Source organism: Fundulus heteroclitus, chromosome 3, assembly GCF_011125445.2.
Source record: "Fundulus heteroclitus isolate FHET01 chromosome 3, MU-UCD_Fhet_4.1, whole genome shotgun sequence".
In the NCBI taxonomy this organism is placed as follows: Eukaryota; Metazoa; Chordata; class Actinopteri; order Cyprinodontiformes; family Fundulidae; genus Fundulus; species Fundulus heteroclitus.
In genome coordinates, this window is record NC_046363.1 from 4,087,951 (window position 1) to 4,112,699 (window position 24,749).

At 45.1% G+C, this 24,749-nt stretch overlaps 1 protein-coding gene and 1 long non-coding RNA gene across 2 annotated transcripts; one reads left to right on the top strand and one right to left on the bottom strand.

Moving 5' to 3' along the window:
• Window positions 1-4,419: 4,419 nt before the first annotated feature.
• On the bottom strand, window positions 4,420-5,097 carry LOC118557732. The gene is made up of 4 exons (XR_004927965.1): window positions 5,019-5,097; window positions 4,813-4,875; window positions 4,649-4,732; window positions 4,420-4,550 (listed from the first exon to the last, which is right to left on the bottom strand). It is a non-coding gene; the product is annotated as an uncharacterized LOC118557732 (long non-coding RNA).
• Window positions 5,098-22,531: 17,434 nt separating this feature from the next.
• LOC118557438 (probable E3 ubiquitin-protein ligase IRF2BPL) lies at window positions 22,532-23,962 on the top strand. Its single transcript, XM_036127460.1, has 5 exons — window positions 22,532-22,936; window positions 23,108-23,196; window positions 23,287-23,396; window positions 23,738-23,848; window positions 23,943-23,962. Exons 1-5 carry the CDS (start codon window positions 22,532-22,534, stop codon window positions 23,960-23,962), a joined length of 735 nt encoding a protein of 244 aa, XP_035983353.1.
• The last annotated feature ends 787 nt before the right edge of the window (window positions 23,963-24,749 follow it).

Below are 24,749 nucleotides of genomic sequence, written 5' to 3' on the forward strand. Positions count from 1 at the left end.
TGACACGTTGTGGGAGGCGTCGCTTGACACGTTGTGGGAGGCGTCGCTTGACACGTTGTGGGAGGCGTCGCTTGACACGTTGTGGGAGGCGTCGCTTGACACGTTGTGGGAGGCGTCGCTTGACACGTTGTGGGAGGCGTCGCTTGACACGTGTGGGAGGCGTCGCTTGACACGTTGTGGGAGGCGTCGCTTGACACGTTGTGGGAGGCGTCGCTTGACACGTTGTGGGAGGCGTCGCTTGACACGTTGTGGGAGGCGTCGCTTGACACGTTGTGGGAGGCGTCGCTTGACACGTTGTGGGAGGCGTCGCTTGACACGTTGTGGGAGGCGTCGCTTGACACGTTGTGGGAGGCGTCGCTTGACACGTTGTGGGAGGCGTCGCTTGACACGTTGTGGGAGGCGTCGCTTGACACGTTGTGGGAGGCGTCGCTTGACACGTTGTGGGAGGCGTCGCTTGACACGTTGTGGGAGGCGTCGCTTGACACGTTGTGGGAGGCGTCGCTTGACACGTTGTGGGAGGCGTCGCTTGACACGTTGTGGGAGGCGTCGCTTGACACGTTGTGGGAGGGCGTCGCTTGACACGTTGTGGGAGGCGTCGCTTGACACGTTGTGGGAGGCGTCGCTTGACACGTTGTGGGAGGCGTCGCTTGACACGTTGTGGGAGGCGTCGCTTGACACGTTGTGGGAGGCGTCGCTTGACACGTTGTGGGAGGCGTCGCTTGACACGTTGTGGGAGGCGTCGCTTGACACGTTGTGGGAGGCGTCGCTTGACACGTTGTGGGAGGCGTCGCTTGACACGTGTGGGAGGCGTCGCTTGACACGTTGTGGGAGGCGTCGCTTGACACGTTGTGGGAGGCGTCGCTTGACACGTTGTGGGAGGCGTCGCTTGACACGTTGTGGGAGCTTGACTTGTCGCTTGACACGTTGTGGGAGGCGTCGCTTGACACGTTGTGGGAGGCGTCGCTTGACACGTTGTGGGAGGCGTCGCTTGACACGTTGTGGGAGGCGTCGCTTGACACGTTGTGGGAGGCGTCGCTTGACACGTTGTGGGAGGCGTCGCTTGACACGTTGTGGGAGGCGTCGCTTGACACGTTGTGGGAGGCGTCGCGTGACACGTTGTGGGAGGCGTCGCTTGACACGTTGTGGGAGGCGTCGCTTGACACGTTGTGGGAGGCGTCGCTTGACACGTTGTGGGAGGCGTCGCTTGACACGTTGTGGGAGGCGTCGCTTGACACGTTGTGGGAGGCGTCGCTTGACACGTTGTGGGAGGCGTCGCTTGACACGTTGTGGGAGGCGTCGCTTGACACGTTGTGGGAGGCGTCGCTTGACACGTTGTGGGAGGCGTCGCTTGACACGTTGTGGGAGGCGTCGCTTGACACGTTGTGGGAGGCGTCGCTTGACACGTTGTGGGAGGCGTCGCTTGACACGTTGTGGGAGGCGTCGCTTGACACGTTGTGGGAGGCGTCGCTTGACACGTTGTGGGAGGCGTCGCTTGACACGTTGTGGGAGGCGTCGCTTGACACGTTGTGGGAGGCGTCGCTTGACACGTTGTGGGAGGCGTCGCTTGACACGTTGTGGGAGGCGTCGCTTGACACGTTGTGGGAGGCGTCGCTTGACACGTTGTGGGAGGCGTCGCTTGACACGTTGTGGGAGGCGTCGCTTGACACGTTGTGGGAGGCGTCGCTTGACACGTTGTGGGAGGCGTCGCTTGACACGTTGTGGGAGGCGTCGCTTGACACGTTGTGGGAGGCGTCGCTTGACACGTTGTGGGAGGCGTCGCTTGACACGTTGTGGGAGGCGTCGCTTGACACGTTGTGGGAGGCGTCGCTTGACACGTTGTGGGGAGGCGTCGCTTGACACGTTGTGGGAGGCGTCGCTTGACACGTTGTGGGAGGGGCGTCGCTTGACACGTTGTGGGAGGGCGTCGCTTGGACACGTTGTGGGAGGCGTCGCTTGACCGTTGTGGGAGGCGTCGCTGACACGTTGTGGGAGGCGTCGCTTGACACGTTGTGGGAGGCGTCGCTTGACACGTTGTGGGAGGCGTCGCTTGACACGTTGTGGGAGGCGTCGCTTGACACGTTGTGGGAGGCGTCGCTTGACACGTTGTGGGAGGCGTCGCTTGACACGTTGTGGGAGGCGTCGCTTGACACGTTGTGGGAGGCGTCGCTTGACACGTTGTGGGAGGCGTCGCTTGACACGTTGTGGGAGGCGTCGCTTGACACGTTGTGGGAGGCGTCGCTTGACACGTTGTGGGAGGCGTCGCTTGGGAGGCGTCGCTTGACACGTTGTGGGAGGCGTCGCTTGACACGTTGTGGGAGGCGTCGCTTGACACGTTGTGGGAGGCGTCGCTTGACACGTTGTGGGAGGCGTCGCTTGACACGTTGTGGGAGGCGTCGCTTGACACGTTGTGGGAGGCGTCGCTTGACACGTTGTGGGAGGCGTCGCTTGACACGTTGTGGGAGGCGTCGCTTGACACGTTGTGGGAGGCGTCGCTTGACACGTTGTGGGAGGCGTCGCTTGACACGTTGTGGGAGGCGTCGCTTGACACGTTGTGGGAGGCGTCGCTTGACACGTTGTGGGAGGCGTCGCTTGACACGTTGTGGGAGGCGTCGCTTGACACGTTGTGGGAGGCGTCGCTTGACACGTTGTGGGAGGCGTCGCTTGACACGTTGTGGGAGGCGTCGCTTGACACGTTGTGGGAGGCGTCGCTTGACACGTTGTGGGAGGCGTCGCTTGACACGTTTGTGGGAGGCGTCGCTTGACACGTTGTGGGAGGCGTCGCTTGACACGTTGTGGGAGGCGTCGCTTGACACGTTGTGGGAGGCGTCGCTTGACACGTTGTGGGAGGCGTCGCTTGACACGTTGTGGGAGGCGTCGCTTGACACGTTGTGGGAGGCGTCGCTTGACACGTTGTGGGAGGCGTCGCTTGACACGTTGTGGGAGGCGTCGCTTGACACGTTGTGGGAGGCGTCGCTTGACACGTTGTGGGAGGCGTCGCTTGACACGTTTGTGGGAGGCGTCGCTTGACACGTTGTGGGAGGCGTCGCTTGACACGTTGTGGGAGGCGTCGCTTGACACGTTGTGGGAGGCGTCGCTTGACACGTTGTGGGAGGCGTCGCTTGACACGTTGTGGGAGGCGTCGCTTGACACGTTGTGGGAGGCGTCGCTTGACACGTGTGGGAGGCGTCGCTTGACACGTTGTGGGAGCGTCGCTTGACACGTTGTGGGAGGCGTCGCTTGACACGTTGTGGGAGGCGTCGCTTGACACGTTGTGGGAGCGTCCGTCGCTTGACACGTTGTTGGGAGGCGTCGCTTTGACACGTTGTGGATGGCGTCGCTTGACACGTTGTGGGAGGCGTCGCTTGACACGTTGTGGGAGGCGTCGCTTGACACGTTGTGGGAGGCGTCGCTTGACACGTTGTGGAGGCGTCGCTTGACACGTTGTGGGAGGCGTCGCTTGACACGTTGTGGGAGGCGTCGCTTGACACGTTGTGGGAGGCGTCGCTTGACACGTTGTGGGAGGCGTCGCTTGACACGTTGTGGGAGGCGTCGCTTGACACGTTGTGGGAGGCGTCGCTTGACACGTTGTGGGAGGCGTCGCTTGACACGTTGTGGGAGGCGTCGCTTGAACGTTGTGGAGGCGTCGCTGACACGTTGTGGGAGGCGTCGCTTGACACGTTGTGGGATGGCGTCGCTTGACACGTTGTGGGAGGCGTCGCTTGACACGTGTGGGGAGGCGTCGCTTGACACGTTGTGGGAGGCGTCGCTTGACACGTTGTGGGAGGCGTCGCTTGACACGTTGTGGGAGGCGTCGCTTGACACGTTGTGGGAGGCGTCGCTTGACACGTTGTGGGAGGCGTCGCTTGACCGTTGTGGGAGGCGTCGCTTGACACGTTGTGGGAGGCGTCGCTTGACACGTTGTGGGAGGCGTCGCTTGACACGTTGTGGGAGGCGTCGCTTGACACGTTGTGGGAGGCGTCGCTTGACACGTTGTGGGAGGCGTCGCTTGACACGTTGTGGGAGGCGTCGCTTGACACGTTGTGGGAGGCGTCGCTTGACACGTTGTGGGAGGCGTCGCTTGACACGTTGTGGGAGGCGTCGCTTGACACGTTGTGGGAGGCGTCGCTTGACACGTTGTGGGAGGCGTCGCTTGACACGTTGTGGGAGGCGTCGCTTGACACGTTGTGGGAGGCGTCGCTTGACACGTTGTGGGAGGCGTCGCTTGACACGTTGTGGGAGGCGTCGCTTGACACGTTGTGGGAGGCGTCGCTTGACACGTTGTGGGAGGCGTCGCTTGACACGTTTGTGGGAGGCGTCGCTTGACACGTTGTGGGAGGCGTCGCTTGACACGTTGTGGGAGGCGTCGCTTGACACGTTGTGGGAGGCGTCGCTTGACACGTTGTGGGAGGCGTCGCTTGACACGTTGTGGGAGGCGTCGCTTGACACGTTGTGGGAGGCGTCGCTTGACACGTTGTGGGAGGCGTCGCTTGACACGTTGTGGGAGGCGTCGCTTGACACGTCCAATTCCACTTCACTGGTTTCCAGTTGCACTTTAGGAACAAATCATTGTTAGATATTCACATACCTTTTAGTCTTAATTATAATAAATGTCCATGTAATGAAAAGCTTAACAGAATTTAACAATTACCTTTTGAAGGTTCCAGCAACCTGGAATCCATTGACTGGAGTAAAGCAACTTCTCTCTTTAGAGGAATCTCATTTTGGGACAAGGCTGAAACAAACAAAATGTCAGTTTAGCCAGGACTAAGCTTTTTTAACAATTTGCATATCCAAACACTTTTTTTAGCTTACAGTTTCCAGTCCCTTTTGGTTCATAAAGTATTCCTCCATTATGATCAATCGGTAAACAAGATCCTGTGAATTGAATAGCACATTTGTTTGTCATACCATCTTTTCACAACTATAGCGGCAACCTTCCGGGATCACAAATTAACTACTGAATCACCCATACTTTTTAAATATACACAAAAAAATTAAAACAAAGAAACTACACAAACCTTTAAGCCACAATGCAACTGCACAAAAACCCAGAAGCCAAATCCCTCCCATAGTTCCTGCCACAACTGAATGGTCCACCAGCACCTGAGGCTTAAATAGAGCTCTCTGCAGGCGCTACAGCTGTGGCTCATCAGCTCCTAATTGTTTTGTTTATCCCAGACAACCAAAGTCTTACTGAGTATTTACTGAGATCAAATCAATTTTTTACATGAACATGGTGTAGCCTTTTATTGATTTTTTAACGTTTTCCTCACCATGTTTTTCTCAGCAATTCTAATTAAAGAACATTGTGGCGTTATAGACAATTCTCATCCAATAACAAGCAAAAGAAATGAAAAAACAATGAAAAAATGTTTCATTTGTCCAGTAAGAGCTTCTATCTTATTTCATCTAAATTGTGATTTTTTTTTCTTGGGCAAAACTCTTCGCCTGCGATTTTGTTCATTCTCTGCATAATGGCATTTTCACAGTATTAACATTTCACCTGTTGATAAGCCTGAGTTAGCTGCTAAGTGTGTGTATTGGAGAGCGTTGTGCCGAACCTACACATCTAATTAAGAGCCCAGAGGCATGGCTGTTAGCTAACCTTTTGTACTTTGCTGATTAATAGTGAATTAATGTTGAGCTTGTTTAGAGTTTAACTGTTTCCTCCGTAGCTTATCTAAGGTGTAATGTGTAATGGTAGGATACTTGGACTTATTTTCCTTATCTTGTTGTTGTTTAGGAAACCACACACACACACACACACACACACACACACACAAACACACACACACACGCATTTGCCCGGAAATACCACTGCACCTTGTGTTAATTTATGTTCAATTGGACCGGAATCTGTAACACAGTCTGGAATACAGACCAGTCAAAAGGATCCCGCCTCATGTCTTCATTCTCCACCGGCCGCACCTCCTCCTAACATCTAGTCCTGACTGAAATCCTGGCCTGAGTAGTGTTCTGGCCGACACTCCAGGTGGAGAGCAGTGATAAACCCGAACAGTGCCTTACAGTCCTTTATCTCCGAGCAAACTCACCTACAGATAAAATAACATGCAAAATAATATATAGCTTTATTGTCAGATCAAGTCTGAAATTTGTCATGCATGATAGGACTGTTGTTTACAGACATACAATATACACAAACAGGATTCAAAAATACACATTGTAAAATGAGAAGAAGAAGAAGATGATGATGATGATGACGATGATGATGATGATGATGATGATGATGATGATGATGATGATGATGATGATGATGATGATGATGATGATGATGATATTATTATTATTATTAGTGGGAGGATTTGTAAAGTTTCTCAACTGGATGGTTTATCACTGAAGTATAAGTCAAAAGAAGACGTTATTTGCTTGCTCCAAAGTATTTCAGGGGATGGAAGAAATTTGTCTTTTGTCTCTCCTCCTGGATGAGCATGGAGCAACAGTGAACAGTTGCTTGTTTTGTTGTTTACTTTGCAGCAATCCCTCATACCAAGCATGCATCTAGCGGCAATAAAGAGGACAACTCCCCTTTCATATAAACTGGGTTTATTAAACATTAGATCTCTGTCAGGAAAATCCCTTTTAATTAATGACTTCATTATTGACAATAATCTTGATGTAATGTTTTTAACAGAAACATGGCTGCATGAATTTAGTGAAGCAGCTATACTGATGGAGTCAACTCCTCCCAACTACAATTTCCTTTGTGAGAGCAGACAGCAAAGGAAAGGTGGAGGAGAGCCCCTTTGTTTTAATAGGTGGTTTAAGACTCACAATGCCTTAGTCTCTTCAGTCTTGAAAACAAAGTGAAACAATAGCCGTTCCATTGCTTCTTTTCTGTGACTTGGCATTAGTCCTTTGTAATCCAAAAAAATCAGTAACACTGCAGTTAAGGTAAGACAACAAAAAGATGTGAGCTTACCAAACAAAAACATTAATTTTACCTTTAGATAATGAAAAGGTGACGTTCTCACAACATAACATTGGTTCAGCTTGCATTAATATGAGATCAGAAGCTTTCAGTCAACTGTGTTAACATAAACTGATGTGCTGAGCCCAGCAAGGAATGCAGCCACCAACATAACTCATATTTCTTTTTTTGAGATAATTTTTCTGAGATCGTCATGCCTGTATGCTTATCTGTGCATGTTTTGTCAAACAAGATTAAATCAGGATTTCTACTACTTCAACACCATCAGTTTGAAAGACGAAAATAGAAATTGATATGATCTTAATTCACCACTGTTTAGAACCAACAGAGGAATCTATGAGCTTTATTATGTGTACTCAAATTAAGATTTCACTTTATGGTTTGTTATGAATTGTTTTAAACTGAAACATAACTGCTCCAGTGTGACCACCACTAAGACTTTACCCTTGAAGTATGCTTTCTGTGGACATCTGTTCTATAGACTAAGCACTCTGCAGGAGCACATACAGAGCACAGTAATAACCAGACACACTGCTTCTGAAGATACTCAAAAAATATTTTCTAACAAAAAAAAATATGTTTCTAAGCTGTTGTAAACTGTGGCATTCAGAGACCTTCCACTGAATCCTTTTGGGGAAAGGATGGACATCCAGCAGAACTTTCTGAGTTAATTGGGAGAAGCGACACCTAGTGCCCGCCTACCAAAGGTTTGTTTTAGCCAATCATGGTATCTGTTGAAAATGTCTTAAGCAGCAGGTGCCATGAGAAACCACAACATGATTCAAGATACAACAACCTTTTTTAAAGGGGAAGTCTGGTCAACAAGGAAAAATCAGGGGATCTTTAGCTATACCTAAAACTAATACGTTTGTGGTTATTTAATGAATTTAGCTTTAATCAATAAGAAAATAAAAACATAAATTGACGTCTGGATCACAGTGTATGGGGGCGGCCATTACTGCCCATATTTTGGGCAGTAATGGCCGCCTGACATCACATCCTGTAACGTGGAAAAGCGGAGAGCCGTGAGCATTTCTCCACACTTTCCAAGCAAAGTCAATAGGAGCCGTTCTACACAACTGCGATCATCAACAATTCTTTTGGATTACCAGAGGACTTCACCATTGAAATTTGCGGGAGCTATTGCTGAAGCAACTATGCCCGCTTGCATGGCAGTTGGATGTTCCAATACATCGGGTAAAAGTGGAAAAAACGTTTTTTTTCACCTTTCCAATTCATGATCCACCGGGCTCTTTTGTTGGATTACCTACTTGAAGAGAGAGAATTTTCCATCGTGCTTCTGGCCAGAGAGAAAACACGTGATATGTAGCCAACATTTGGAAGAAGAATGTCTTCAAGATGAGATGAGAGCGAGGATTTTAGGTAGGGTTTTTAATTTTTATGATGTAGAATTTGCGGTAATATTTGTTTACCGACCAGAGCGGCGGAGGGATATGACACACTTAGAAAAAATGCTCACTGTTGGGAAGCCACTTGTACATTTCATGAGTTGTGGGTTGCAGTTTTTTTTTTTGGGCTTGTTTCTGAAAGTGAAGTCGATTGTTTGAGGTCAAACTAAGTGACGCCGAAATATCCCTCGGCCTCATAATGCACTGCGGCTCCTCCTGACAGCAGCAGAGAGAAAACTCAGAAAGAGCCGATCTGCCTGTTTTTTCTGCAGTTTACGGTTGCAATAACTGATGATAACTGCTGAAAGTAGATTAGGCGGTGCAGATCACCATTTTAAGCAGAGATTGGTTCTAAAGATGAGTTTTATACTCATCTTATAACCCAACCCATAAACCGTACTTTAATGCTTATTTGCTGTCTTTTTATGTCTCTCAAATGTAAAATTAGTATTACTTTAAATTTAAATGCTTAATATCATGTCTATCTTTGTTTAAGAGGTTAAAGAAAATATTTTGGCATGACAAAGGGTATTTATTTACAAGGGGACAGATAGGGCATAGGGACTTGCTCTACAGCCGATACCGCACAGTGACGTCACAGACTGGGAGGTGGCGGTACTGTTCTTCACCAAGATGGCGGCCCCCATAAAAGGACCTTCAAATGAAAATTACTCTTAATTAAAAAAGCTTATCATTTATTGAACAGTATGTAATAATTTTATATTTAAAGTATTTTCACCGGGCTTCTCCTTTATTCGTGTCCTGTCTTGCAGCCCTAAGAATTGCTGTCTTAATGCCAAAGAGAGCCCAACAGATTTGCTTTAAAATTGTAATGAATTAGATGAAGGTGGACCCAGAATTCAGCCAAAACAACGAGGTATGTGAAGAAACCAGGTTTTAATAAGCAGAACTTATTAGAACCGGAACAGGCAGTCTCAAAGGCCATACAGGAATACAAAAGTCGGTACAAGAGAAGGCAATCCAAAAATAGGCAGGAATTACAGATACGGGTGATGCGGACTTGGACAAACCTTAGGTGGATCCAAAGGCTCTCTACATAGACTAAGGTTTGTCAACAAAGGTAAGCGTTCAGAAACCGGAACAGGAAAATCAGACAGGAACACAGGCTGGCTCAGAAAACACAAAGGTGGCAATTGGGTTAAGTCTACAGTCTTACAAACGAGATGCTGGACAGAACTCACCAAAAGCTCAATAATGATCTGGCAGGGAACTGAGAACTCAGGCAGGACTATATAGAGGAGTGAGCAGGTGAAACAGAGTGAAGCTAATTACAATACAGCAGGTCGAAATAATCAAAGCAGGGGAGTGAGTGAAAGGCTGACAGGACCAGTGGAAGGGGACAGGAACTAAGCTAGATGAAAACAGAACCAAAATTACATAAGGACCAAACCCAAGATAGAAAATTAAGCTAAAACAAACAGAGCACATGATGGAAAACCAGAACTAATACAGAGACAGGATAACTAAAACAACAAGAATCCAGACAAGACAGAACCCCAAAACCGAAACAGAATCTGAGGCAGGAGAGAGGACTAACTGATCAAAATAATAAACAAAACAAAACAGAACCCAGAATATTACAAAAATGGAGCATTATTGGTTTATTATAGTGCTCTGCTGGCTATATATACAACACATTTTTATTGGATATTATTTTGGGATTATTTCAAGTTCAATGGAAACAGAAATGGAAAGGTAAAAGAAAGGAATACAAAAAGGTATGAAATCAAATTAAAAGGGAGAAAAGGTGACACAAATAGAGTAGAGGAAAAAGAGGGTGCAAGATAACATCATTGGAGTCTGCTTCTACATCTGCAGAAAGAGATATAAAACGAACAGCAAAACCAACAGGTTTTGTTACAAACAACCAACATCTTTGATAACGTATCAAAAATATGCAGTATTTTTTATTATAAGATGTATTTAGTGACAGCCAAAGTTAACTATAGGTTTTATCTGTATAGAAGTGAATCTGTAAGCACCTGGATCCAAGCACCTGTGGCTGTTTGTGAGAGTGAACTTATATATGTAAGGTTTATCCATATGAACAATGCTCAGTAGTGCTTGTGAGGAGTCAAACACCCATCCCCAGGGCGCCGATGCAGACACTGGGGAGACCAGAACCCCTGATGTACGAAAGGGCCCCAAAACACAGAGACTCAAGGACAGATAAAAGGATAGTTACATCCCAGAGGACAGCCCCAGGAAATCCCCCAGCAGCCACAGAGCAGAAGCCCCTGGGAGCTGCAGTGACGATCCTACAATTAAAGTAAAACTAACATCACAGGCATATGAATAAATAAATATCAAGATTATAATTGTAAATTTGAGCATATTAGGCACACTGTATGCCATGTAGTTTAAAAATTATTTACAAGGTTTGAGCAAAAAGTGTGATGCAAGGAGAGTTTGCTAATTTTTAAATTTGAAAAAAGTTTAACTCTTACCTTACCATGTTTTCCTATGTTGATTTAACAATCACTCAGTTTGGTCTAGGTTTTATATGGTGATATAAATTACATAGGATCAGGTATGGATCTAGTCCATCAATTCAATTTCACATTTTTTTGCCCTATTTTAAAGTGTTTTCAATATCCGCTTTCTGATTATGCTTTTTATTTTCCTTCCACTTTTTGGGACCTAATAGATACCCCACATTTACAATCTAGAAAATACTAAGAATGCTACTACAGCAATGCTAAGAACCTTAACGTATGCATCATCTATTTTTTACAAAGTTTCATTAAAATTGTATACTCCTAATTTATTTAGATATTTGCTGGGACTTATTTCCATTTCTCATAACACACACGGTTAAATGTCACTTCAGCCAATGACTAAATAATGGCTCATTAAACATTTCACTGTCACTAAATTATTTTGCTGGATGTTGAAGCATTTCATGTCATTTCACTTGAGGTTTCCCTCTGAAAAAACGCGGGCCAAGATCTACAAGGCAACAGAGATTGTGTCACTATGCAGCAATTACCATGGAACTAGTAGGACTGTCTTTAATCAGCAAACATGTAAAATAAAATTTTAAATATAAATAAATAAAATGTAACTCTTCTGTAGATGGATTTTTTTTTTAATGTGCAAAGGGTTTATACAGGAATGAGTAAGTCTAATTTAATGCTTTTTAATGCCCTTTTAATGCTCTTAGAAATAATTTTAATGCCATCAACAAGTACCCATGACTCTATATATATATATATATATATATATATATATATATATATATATATATATATATATATATATATATATATATATAAACATATACATGTGTATATGTATATATATATATGTAGCGGACTGAGGTCAGGGGTGAGCATCTGTGAGCAGCAGTATAGTTTAATGTCAAGTAAAAGTACTAGAGATGCAATATTTGGTTTGAGGGTGTTAATGAACAAGTACACAGAAGGTAAGAGGGAGCGGCCTTGTGTTTTTGTAGATTTAGAGAAAGCATATGACAGTCCCAAGAGATGAGCTGTGGTATTGTAGGAGAAAGTCTGGAGCAGCAGAGAAGTTATTGGAGTGGTGATGGACATTTATGAGAACTGAAAGTCAGTGGTGAGGTGTGCTATAGGTGTAACAGAGGAGTTCAAAGTGGAAGTGGGACTGCAGTAAAGTTTAGCTCTTAGCCCCTTATTTTTTTTACTGTGGTTAGAACAGGAGAAGAAAATCATAAGGAGTGTCCTGTAATAAAAGAGTATCAGCGAAAATGAAAGGAAATGTGTACAAGACTATGGACAGACCAGTGATGCTGTATGCTTTAGAGATAGTTGCGCTGAGGATGAAATAGGAGGCAGGAGAAGTTGGAGGTAGCATAGATGAATATTGACATCTTATTTTAGGTGTTTTGGAGATAAAGCCATAGCCAAGCCTCAGTCTGGCCTGAGGGAGATGGTTTGGACATCTACAGAGGAGGGATAGTAAGTACATTGGTAGGAGGATACTGAGGCTGGGATCGGCAGGCAAGAGGCCTAGAGGAAGACTAAAGTGGGTAGAGTCAAAACAGGACATGGAGGTAGTGAGGGAAGAAGATGCAGAAGATAGGGTTAGTTGTTGATGCCACCCCTTAAAGATACATTCCAAAATAAGACGTTTTCCCTTAGTCTAGGAGTCATGTTATTGCATTCTTCAAAGAAATAAATCAGATTAAATATGTAAAAACATTTTTTCTAATTTATTTTGAAAACCACCATCTTTAAATGAGTGCTCAGTTTGTACACAGTGACTGATACTTTTAACAACCAATCAGAGCCAGACATTCCTCCTAGCTCTCATTGCTTGTTCGTGACTGGGAGTGGTTTATTTCTGCAAATGGCAGAAGAACCACTGGGAGTCTCATATTTTACTTTCGGGACAATAACGGTTTTAACAAATATGTAAAAGATACTAAATTTATACAAAAGTTACCTACTGCAGCTTTAAGACAGGGTGTTCCAAGTCCAGTCATGGAGAGCTACAATCCTGAAACCTTTAGATGCATTCCTTCTCCAACACTTTTCCAACACACCTAAAACAAATCAACTGTGTTGTGGTTTTCAGCTCTGCAGAGATCTGGCAACAAGTCACTTATGTGTTTTTTATGTGTGTTGGGGAATTGATGCATCTGAGGGTTACAGGATAGGCACTCTTCAGGACTGGACTTGGCCACTCTTGATTAAAGAGAAACATCTGAAGGCACTGAACTTTTAAAGAGTGTCTTTCTCTCTGACATTTAAATGCAGGGATTTGCGTAATTCTAAGTCCTACATATCCGATTTACTTCATGGGTATCTGAAGATTGTTCTGTCTTATTTGGCATAGGGCAGTTCAATTCAAAAATAATTTATTAAGGGAAAGGGATCCATCCTGCCTTGTATCAAAGGGAAATTAAATGTTGCTATACTATTATCCAATGTTTTTCAGACTTAGTGTACATGGCGAATGCCGTAGGCAGGAATATTTTCTTGCAGCAGTCTGTCTTACAACTGATCTGAAGAAGGCTCTGTGTCACAATTTGGGTTATGTGTCACCTGGATTCTGCTCTGGACATTCCCGCTCATCTGATCACCTTTCTCAGGCTCAGGTCACTACATTTTCAGAAAGAACTGAGCAAAAGTCTGGTTGCTTCCGAGTTACGCCGTTTGCTATTGTTGTTGTATCACAGTCTAATGAAGAGGATGCTCATGGTTTTGTGTAATGTTCCTCATTCAATGAGGAATCCCTATTTGTACAATTAACCCTTGATCAAGGGGATTGTCTGCTTACTTAGGTTGGCAATCAGGAGTCTCTCCAGGACCGTCATGACGCGGGATGCCAGGGCAGCAGGTCTATAATCATTGAGTACTGATGGGTGAAATTTGTCTGGTATTAAGGCAGGATGTCTCCCTCTGCACTGGAACCTTATTCTGAGCCAGGCTAAAGCTTGCTGCATACGCCACAAGAAGCAAGAGGATTATTATTGTTGTTGGAGCAGCAAAATCTAGGAAATTTTTTGTTTTTGCTCTGTTTATTTGTTATGCCATGAAACCTGTTTGATTATGAATATTATTATTAATTTATAATTTGATAATATATCATTCAAATTCAAATGTTAGCTATAACAAATTTAATTCAAATGGTTGTGATCCAAGGGCTATGAGCCTGTAATGATTAACACTAACAATGAGTTTATTAATTAGCAATTATGAACTTATTTATACTGGAAACGTGTTATTTAACCAGTTGTTGACTGGTTAGACTTATCCAGCAAATGTTGATAACTCTATTATAATTGCAATTAGAGTTTTAATCACTACTCCTTTACCACAAACCAATGAAAACGCCTCGGTTTATTCAGTTATTACTCAAAAGGAGATAATTCAATAGCTCTTAGACTAAACTAATAATTCCCTGTTACAGCAATTACTCTACTACTACTCACTACTCAAAAGAACATGCAAAAGGAAATAAATGAAAATAAAACAAGTCAAAATGGATTAAATGAGAGGTAGCAATGCATAAATCAATTCACCGTTGTTTAGGACTGATTGACATCACATTCAAGATCAAAATAAACAAGTCAGCACTTTGACATAGCAACATTAAAAGACATGGGCTAAATAGTTCTAAGGTAGCAAAACTACCGAAACAATATCGAAACAGACCTGAGGCCAGATGGGGAACGCTTCTTGCACAACTAGTTGCTAGCAATGTCCATGCATGGTTAGCTTCTAGCTCCTTCTAGTACTGGTGACACCTGGCTAACGGCAGCTAACTGGTGTTACTTCATGACAACCTAGGCTAACCGCTTCAAGCTACTTGGTGCCCTCTCCCTAGATGGTGACTATGACGGCATAGGACCTGCCCCCTTGCGTACGACGTGTAAGGAGGTAGTCCTGATGACGTATCTAACACACTAGACTAGTACTGGAGGCGGGACTTTGATCACAAGATGGTCTCAATTCAGAACAAAAGACTTCAAAGAAAAATACGGGAATCCAAACGTAGACAAAGGAAAGAGATGAAGAGAAGGAGAAGAAAATCTTAGTTCAGCTGGTCGGTGCAGCCAGTTTATCATTAACAAAACCAAACACAGCAAAATCACTTAATGCATACACAATATTAGAAATATTCAGCACAGTTAAACAAACTCCCTTTTGGAGTAATTAAGCATTAAAACTATTTCCTAATAGGTTCTGCCCAGGCACAAAATATATCCTTATAGGTGGTTCCTTATAACAAAAAGGAACAAAAGAAATCCTTTACATCGGATTGCTCTGGTAAGGAGATTGATGCTTTCAGCCGGAGCAGGGGGTAGGCACGGATCACTTCACCGTGAGGAGCAGAGACACCGTGTTCTCTGGGCGCTTCTCCGACGATCTGTTTGGCCAAAACAAAAGTGGAGTCTGTGAAGTTCCCTGGAAGATAGCGGCTTCCAGTGGGATCAAAAAGGGAATTAACGTTAATTTTAAAGTCTAAACCTCCCTGTTTAGAAATACAGGGGAAAGGATGATTCAGCAAAGCTTAGACCAGCGAGGAATCGAATCACATGCCACGTGGGGACAACCCAGCGCGAGGAACAGCTGTTGGAGTCTTCTCAGTTTGGCAAGCTGTCAGGGAAGAAGGAAGAAGTGGGAGTGCAGGACCCTTTTATAGTCATTTCCATGGCAATGAGATAAGGTTCCCATGGGGTTGTTCCCATAGACCGCGTTGCATGCTGGGAGCTGCAGTCTGTCACGTCATAAATGGCAAAACATATTAATACTTCACAAGAAGCTCGAAGTCCACTCCACTATAACATATCACTGAAGATCAATTCAGGGCGTTTGTGGGAGGACACTCATGACTGCTCTGCAATCCACCCAACAAACATGGTTGTGAAGTTTGCAGATGACACCACTGTGGTGGGTCTCATATCCAACAATGATGAGACCCACTACAAAGATAAGGTCCACAATTTGACACAGTGGTTCTCCAGGAATAACCTCATCCTGAACACCAAAAAGACCAAGATTATAGCCCCGGTTTCCCCCTTCCGACATTCCCCAACTATCGGGGTGGCTCTTAAAGGTGCCATGATATCCCTGTATAAACCATTTCATGTAGCTGACATGTGCCGCATATGTAAATTCTCCAAAGAATTTCATCAAACCTCCACGATAAAAGGGTTGGGTGTGGTAATGAAAAGCAGCTCTACTTAATTTACTTCATTCTGATTGGCTACAGCCATATTTGGAAAACCTGTCAAACGCGGCTCCCCCACACCACTTTTGCCCTCCATCCACACTTCCGTATTGCTACTGCTAACCTTTATTCCGCCCCTTTCCACGGTAAACTTCTATGTCTCTTGATTTTCCTCCACCCTTTCCTTGCTCTCTCCAAAGTTCACAGGCATTTGCAAACATCATAGCCCTTGAAATTTCCTGTCTAACCTCATCTGTCAACATGTCCATGCCCACTGCAAGCAAGAGGCGCTCAGAGCCCATTCTTGATGCAATCCAACTTCCACCTTGAACTCTGCTGTCATGCCTACAGCACACCTCACCACTGTTTTACACCTCCTGTACATGTCCTTCACCACTTTAACATACATCTCTGCCTATACAGTCTTCCTCTCTTGGCACCCTGTCATATACTTTCTCCAAATCTACAAAAACACAATGGAGCTTGCTCTGACCTGTTCTGTACTTATTTATAGACATTATCAAAACCAATACTGTATCTGTCATAATTGTCTTGGCATGAAACCACAATGTGGTTCTCAGATGCACACTTCTGACCTCAGTCGTTTCAACAAGTTTTTCCCATAACTTCATTGTATGACTCATCAACGTTATTCCTCTGTAGTTGCCACATCTCTGCACGTCTCCCTTGTTCTTGATATTTGAAACCAGAACTCTTCTCCTCCATTCCTGAGGCATTGTCTCACTCTCTCTAAGACCTCATCGAACAACCCAGTCAAACACTCTACTGCTGTCTCTCCTAAACACTTTTATACTTCCACAGGTATATCCAGGCCAACAGTCATTCCCCCTTTCATCCTATCATTGCCTATCTTACTTTTTCCATAATAATCTTTGCTACATCCTGATCCACAATGGTTGTGTCTTCTGCTTTTCTGTTTTCTCTCATTTTACTCATTCATAAACTCTTCGGGAAGTATTCCTTCCAGCTTCTTATTCCTCACAACCATTGATCTGTTGACTTCTGCTCTTTTCAAACCACCTAAACTGACTTATTTTGCTGTGAAGGACCAGTGACTGTAGTATGATCTTCCACTGGATGATGTCACTGCTCACCCTATTTCTAAGACAGGGCCATGCGTAGGGATGGGAGGGGGAAAATTCATTCGACTGAATAACAGCAATTAGACAACCCCAATCCAGCGACACAACAGAAAACAGGGTGCCACACTGTAAAAAGGGAAGATCAGGTGCCTTCTTAGGACCAGCCTTAGGATGGCTGAGGGTCGGGTCAAGCCTTAGCTCCTGCATGGTGTTCAGCTGGACCCAGCCTGAAGAAGCGACAGGAAGTTTACCTACTATCTGCAGGAAGGAATGCTGGTGTGAGATCCAATGTAAGGGTGGAAGACAGCACCGAGGTGCCAGATTACCTTTTATTATTTGGCTCCATGGACATTGACCGTTTGTCAATATTCTTTTTATATTTTCTCACCAAACTGCTTTATTTTCTGTTGGTTATGTTTGAGTATGAACCAAAATTGCATGCCATGTATGGTGTGATAAAGTGAAACACTGTGCTACTCAGGTCATTTTATATATTACCGGTATACCAAATGAGAAAGTGACTTTGTCAGTTCTGAAACATTTTCATTCCTTTTTTGTCTGAAGCAAAGCCTGATGTTTTGTCTGTATCGTGGTCGGAGTTCTTGATGCCTTGATCTGCACAATTGAGTCCATGTGCTATATTCATGATAAATGAAGCACACAATGGACTTCTTTTATTTACAAAGGCTATGTCTATCACTTCAGCCTTATCATTGACAATATTCCAGAGATTTGTCATCAGTTTGAAAGAAAAGCAGAGTGATGAGGAAGTTGGCTAATTTTCTTTTTGTCTCCTTTTGGCCCCTATTGATAAACTATCCAAATGTCCTTTTACATCATTTCCTTCATGATGCAGCCCTTCTTTTAGTGCCAGTGATGTTATTTGCCATTTGTGTCTTTGGTCTCAACTTCTGACTAGGAGTATTATTGTTCCATGTCTGTTTCCACACAGAAAGACCTTGCAGGTAGCCTCAAATGAAGGCCTTCATTACTTATATTGAAATATATTTGAAATATTTATTGCTTTATTTTGAATATTTGCTTTGTTTTAAAGGAAATAAGTATACAATAAGAAGCAAATTTAAATTCTTAATTGTTACTGTGTTTGGTTATGCTTTGACAGCTTCTGAGCTGATGAAGGCCTGACTTGTGAAAAAAATAGACAAATGGACAACAAGTAATTCTTTAAGTCATCTTAAAACAGTTGAAAAGGATTGCTGTCTTAAAATATATTGTAGCATTTGCTGTCTATTTAATTTACCCCTATCTCTTCCTCTGCAGTTAGACTGAAAGATTTCCAGGGGGACTGATCCCACTTTAAAGGTTCCAGATAGGGCTGGAGGATATAGAAAAAAACGTATCAATAAAATAGAAATCATATTGAAACGATATCGATAATTATCAAGAAATTCAAAACATACCTTTTAGGTGAAGCCCTGGCCATTTTATGTTGTTGCTCAACGACATGTTTTTAGATACAGTACTCACAAACACTGAATTAAAACTCAACCATTCATTCTACCAACTTTGTACCAAAACTGCAAGTTTTTAAAAAAGAAAAAGACACACGTACTCTCTGAACCCTTTGAAGGGGGCGGAGCTTGGTTCCTGGGTCTGGGTTTGTGATTGGTTGGGAGGATGCAATGCCTGTAATATTAACCTACATGGCTAAAATGCATAAGGAAGGGAAACTGGTATTCTGTTTAATTTTTTTTATTGACCCCTTTTTCTATCATCGATATACGTCTATCGATCGATATATATTGTTATTGAATTATCGTCCAGCCCTAGTTCCGGAAGAGTTCATTTATTGATTAGGGGGGGGAGTAAACAGTGCACTTTTTGATACTTCTAAGTGCACTGTTTATTGTTAATTTAAATATTGTAGATGTGTGTAAATGTTTTTTAATTGATTTGTTTTACCTTGTTTCATAGCCGGTCCATTAACATGAGGGCTGGTAGACAAAAGGCTATTAGTGAAGTGTCCTGTGAGTTGCTGCTGAGACCTCTTTGACCTGCTGAACAGGGTTTTTTGACGAGGCATCCAAGTAAACTGAGAACAATGAACTGAATGCTTACTTCACCCTTCTCTGCCATTACACAGGAAAATAGAACGATATGAACTGTCCAGTTTCTATATGCAGCTTGCTTTTCTGTGATGTCAGAAAAAAATCTGAATTTCACCTTAAACTTATTTTCATTCACTGCATTTGTTGTGCTGTAACGGTGCTGTAACAGTTTTCTTTCAGACAAGTGTCAAACATGTTTTGTATTTACGTGTTTGTTCCCTCTCTTAGGAGGTAAAAAGGAATTAAGCGCAGCTAACACTGATTGCATGTTTAGCCAGACAAGACTGAAGATATAGTTTGCAGTGGCTTAACCACAGATCACGGGCAGTGGCTGTGCACACACTGGTGGTTAGGCACTGCGTTGTGTGTGGTAAATGTGATGTGAGAAGGAAATAAAATTAAATCTGACCAGAATTATAGTGTTTTGCTTAACCCTATGCTTCAAATTCAGCCCTGTAATTAGTTGGACTAAATGAGTTGCAGGGGGAAATGGTAAAGAAGTCTTACTTTGTTGAAGCACTCTACCATGCCATATGAAGAGTAGGAGATGAGACCAGTCTGTCAAGTCTTTCCTGTTTACATGTTTTATATCTCAGGGAAAAAAAATAGTTCCTGGAGTAAAGTACTCCTGTGGTTTGTGCATAGTACTCAAGTTAGAATGCTCTCCATTCAGAGAATCATAGAAAACATTACATTAGAATGTTTAGGTGGTTAGCCTACTTTACAGCATGTTTCCTAGCCCTCCGATTGAACTTAGATGGTAAACTTTAAAAGCAAACTGAAATCATATCTCTTCAGCAAAGTTTTTCCTGGTACTCATACTTGCTGAATCCAATTCAACAATGTACTCAGTCTGAGTGGGGGACAAGGCAGAGGACCACAGAGAATGTTGTAGTTTACACAAGATGGGTGAGACGGCTCTCTATGAGGCGGCAACACGCTAGTAGGCTTGCATACAACTTCACTGCAATGATGTCCCACTTAAACAGACGTCAAGCAATTGTTATGCCATAATATCGCCATGATGAATAGTTGATCTCAGATTGGATCCTGAACACTAGTGATGGGTCCGGCAACACCGATGCGTCGGCGCATGTGTCGAGCTCATAGAGCGAAACCCGTGTCGATACGCGTATCGACACGGGAAAGTCACGTGACCGATACAGGAACTGTTTCGAACTGACTGACGCACCAAACTGTTTCTGTTCCCTCTAAGCTGCACGCGTGTGCATTCACACACAGCTGTGCGCACAGCAAAGCTATGCTGCGCAGTAAATAAAATCCAAGCTGATCTGTAAACAAAATAACGTTTAATAATGGTTAATTTTTAACCATTTTGCAACTCTGGTGTGATGGTGTACCACAGTCTCGCTCTGTGAGCGCCAGGTGCTGATCGGAGCACACCACTGATTGATGGGTTGGGCAGACGCATTTATGGTTAGGCGGGTTGCGCTGTGCGTCTTTGTTCTGAGCGTCGTTTGAAAGGACATGGCAGCAAAAAAGTTGTAAAAATAAATAAATAAATAAAAAAACAGTCCACAAGCATCCTCGTTCAAATTATTTATTGACTGTATCTAAAAACAATATATATATATATATATATATATATATATATATATATATATATATATATATATATATATATATATATATATAAGTTTAATTCAAATGAAAATATAAAATAATACAATGCAACATACAATGATTTAAATTGTATTGTGTATACTTGGTCATCAAATCAGTGTCAGTTAACTCTGTCAACCAGGTTGCCTGTAGGGATTTTTAAGGTCCAGCAAGTGTCAGTATTCAGTGACACAGTATCGATACAGTTTGGCAATGTGTCGAAACGCTTCATGATGCCTCATCGACCCATCACTACTGAACAGTAAGGAAGAGGTGACAAAAAGAAATCTGTCCTGCTGCAGACATGGCCGGAAGGACGGTCTCTCTCCCTCTCTCTCTCCTCCTGAGGGCCCTTTTTCCCAGCAGGAGGCCAGCTGTGACCCCTCCTTAGAGATAAAAGTCACAGCACAGACACAGACTCTCTCTTCTTCAGCTCTCTTCTCTTCAGCATTCTTCTGCAGACTTCTTCAGCTTTACGGCAGCTCTCTCAGAGCAAACAAAGAAGGCCAGACCATGAGGGCCTGGTCGGCCCTCAACGACACACAAGCCAGCAGTTGAAGGAGATTGCCTGGACCAGCCACGCTTGATCCAGGGACTGCTAGATTCGACTGCCTGCTTCAGCAGAGGACCTGACTGAATCCGGACAAACAACATACAGAGCTAAGTTGCTGTCCTAACCTCACAATCAGATGCAGGGGCAAAGATCCTGCATGCGAAACAGCTCTTTGTATTTTTCCTCAGCCTGTACAGGGAAGCGAACCCCAATGGAGCTGAAGGCTGGATGCTGAGGAAAAACCCCTTCTCAAATCGGACTGCAACCGGTCAGAGAATGTGGCAAAGACTGTCTCCAGGATACCAGGCCTCCGACCCGACCATGTGGTGCAGCAGAGCCAAGCGCTAGCCCGCTAATGCTAGCCAACCACTTCCTCCTTCAATGCTTCTTCCTGGAATGGCCAAAGTGGACAAAACTCACACATGAGGCATCAACAGGTTGGGCAGCGGGCTGAGGGTGAAGTAAAAAGGTTTATTGGGAAATGTCTTGTAAACCGTGTATACCTGGTGTTTTGAACAAAAGGCTAACAATATAGCATTGCTAGCATTTGGTACCACGTCACTGTCGAGCATCCACTAGCCAACAGGATAATAGCCTTGCTAACATCCGGTCCCGGACATTTCAAAAGGAGTTTGTTTTAAAGCATAAAGCGTAATTGCTCTGCTCCGCCATCCTTCGATGGTGTTATCTGCCTTATTCCCACATCAATGTGGTATATTAATGCCGGTTTTCAAGGCAATTTTGGCAACTTTCTGTTGTAACCTCTTAGCCACCGAGTTGCTGCAGCGACCCCATGCGCACGGAGGGAGAATGTCATGAGCTCTCTGCTTGGGCTGATGACATGCACCTGTCTCTGCTCTGCTCCCGTCAACCTGCCAGCTGCTCTGCATTTTCTGATTACCACCTCTTGTATATAAGACCCAGTTTTTCACTCCACAGTTGTCAGATCGTCTGCAACCTTGCATATGTAACCTGTCTGCCTGTTTGTTACTCTGACTCCCACCAGTGATCCAGAACCGAGATTCCTGCTTTCTACCTCCAGATACTTATTAAACTTTTGGACTAAACTGTGCTATTGGGTCCTCCTCTGTCCGCACTGACAGAACGATCTGACCAAACACATGGATCCAGCGCATGTTCAACCCAGCATGGAGACCAACGGACCGGATCAACCTACTGCCATGCAACGCCTGGAGCAAACAGAGCGAGAGGTGAACCACATGGCTGGCGACATGGCCTCCATGCTTCAGATTGGTCATCAACAGCAACAGCAGTTCCAGCAGCAACAGCAACAAATTCAGCAGCAGCAACAACAACTCGCAATGATAATTCAACTTCTCACCAACCTAAACCCCTCGTCTGCGTCCACCAGCTCTGTTCCAGCCAGTCAACCCAGCAGCCCAGCTTTAGCCAGTCCGGCTGTCGACCAAGCTCCAGCTGCTTTATCATCTGGTCCAGCTCCTGAATCACCAGTTCTGGTCATGGCCGCTGCTGCTGAAGCTCCTGAACCCAAGATTGGCAATCCAGAGCGGTTCAACGGCGATCCAACTCAGGTACGAGCGTTTCTGACAAGCTGTCGTGTCCAGTTTTCCCTGCAACCCAGAACCTTTGCCACTGAAGGGGCTAAAGTCGGATATGTGATTACACACCTGACGGGACGAGCTCGACTGTGGGGAACGGCAGAGTTTGAGCGCCAGACGCCTGCGTGTGCTACCTTTAATCAGTTTTCTGAAGAAATGCTCAAGGTCTTCGACTTGGAGTCCACAACTACTGAGGCATCACGGACCCTGATGTGCATTCGCCAAGGGCGGAGGTCAGTGGCAGATCATTCAATTGATTTTAGAACCGTGGCGAGTCGGAGCTCCTGGAATGGGGATGCATTGGTGGACGCCTTCCTTCACAGTCTGGCAGACTACATCAAGGATGAACTGGTTGCCCACGATCAACCCTCCACCCTCGACGAAGCCATTGCCCTGGCTGTCCGCATCGACCATAGGATCCAGGCCCGCCGTCGTGAGAGAGGTCGCCACAATCCGTCCACCAGTGCATGGAGCGATTCAGCTGCTTTTCCATCTTCCTCTGCCACAAGATCTAACCAGCTAGACCAGTCTGAACCGATGGAGATCGGCCGTGCCTCTTTAACACTTACTGAGCGCCAGCGACGCATCACGTCCAACCTGTGCCTCTACTGTGGCGGAGATGGACATCGAGTCGCCACCTGTCCAGTAAAAGCCAAAGCTCACCAGATGTAGGAGGAGTCTGGGTGAGCTCAATGAACTTTCAGTCCTCCGTCAGTCGTAAACTTCTGATCCAAGTTGGTCTTCACACGTCTAACACTGTCCGCACTCTTGCAGCCCTGGTGGACTCTGGCGCCGAAGCAAACATCATGGATACTGAACTAGCTCGTCAGCTGGGCGTAGAAAGCCACCAGTTGCCCGCCCCCATTCCAGTCCGGACCCTGGAAGGTCATATGATCGGAATCGTCACCCACATCACTGTTCCCATATTGATGTTGTTGTCAGGCAACCACCAAGAGACCATCCGCTTCCATCTGCTCAGGTCTCCCAGCCAACCCCTGATCCTGGGATATCCATGGCTCCGTCTCCACAATCCCTACCTCGACTGGGTCTCCGGAACGGTCATGGAGTGGGGAAATGACTGCCACCTGACCTGTCTGCGTGCTGCCTCGTTGCCTGCCAGCTCAGTACCTCCCAGCGCCACTCCTGACATTTCAAATGTCCCAGAATGCTACCATGGCCTCCGGGAAGTGTTCAACAAGACCAGAGCCACTTCTCTGCCCCCACATCGTCCGTACGACTGTGCGATTGATCTCCTCCCAGGTACGGCTCCTCCCAAGGGTCACCTATATTCGTTGTCTTCCCCTGAAAGAAAGGCCATGGAGGAGTATGTCAGGGATTCCCTCACAGCTGGGATCATCCGCCCGTCTTCGTCTCCTGCTGGTGCCGGGTTCTTCTTTGTGGGGAAGAAGGATGGTTCTCTTCGGCCCTGCATTGATTATCGAGGTCTGAACAACATCACGGTGAAGAACAGGTACCCTCTGCCTTTACTAACCTCTGCTTTTGAGTTGCTCCAGGGATCCACAATCTTCACCAAACTGGACCTTAGAAATGCTTACCACTTAGTGCGCATACGAGAAGGTGACGAGTGGAAAACCGCATTCAACACTCATACGGGTCACTATGAGTACCTGGTTATGCCATTTGGTCTCACCAACGCTCCAGGGGTGTTCCAGGCTCTAGTGAATGATGTGCTGCGTGACATGCTGAATAAATTTGTTTTTGTGTACCTGGACGACATCTTGATTTTTTCTAAGACTCTGGCTGAACACATTCGTCATGTCCAGCT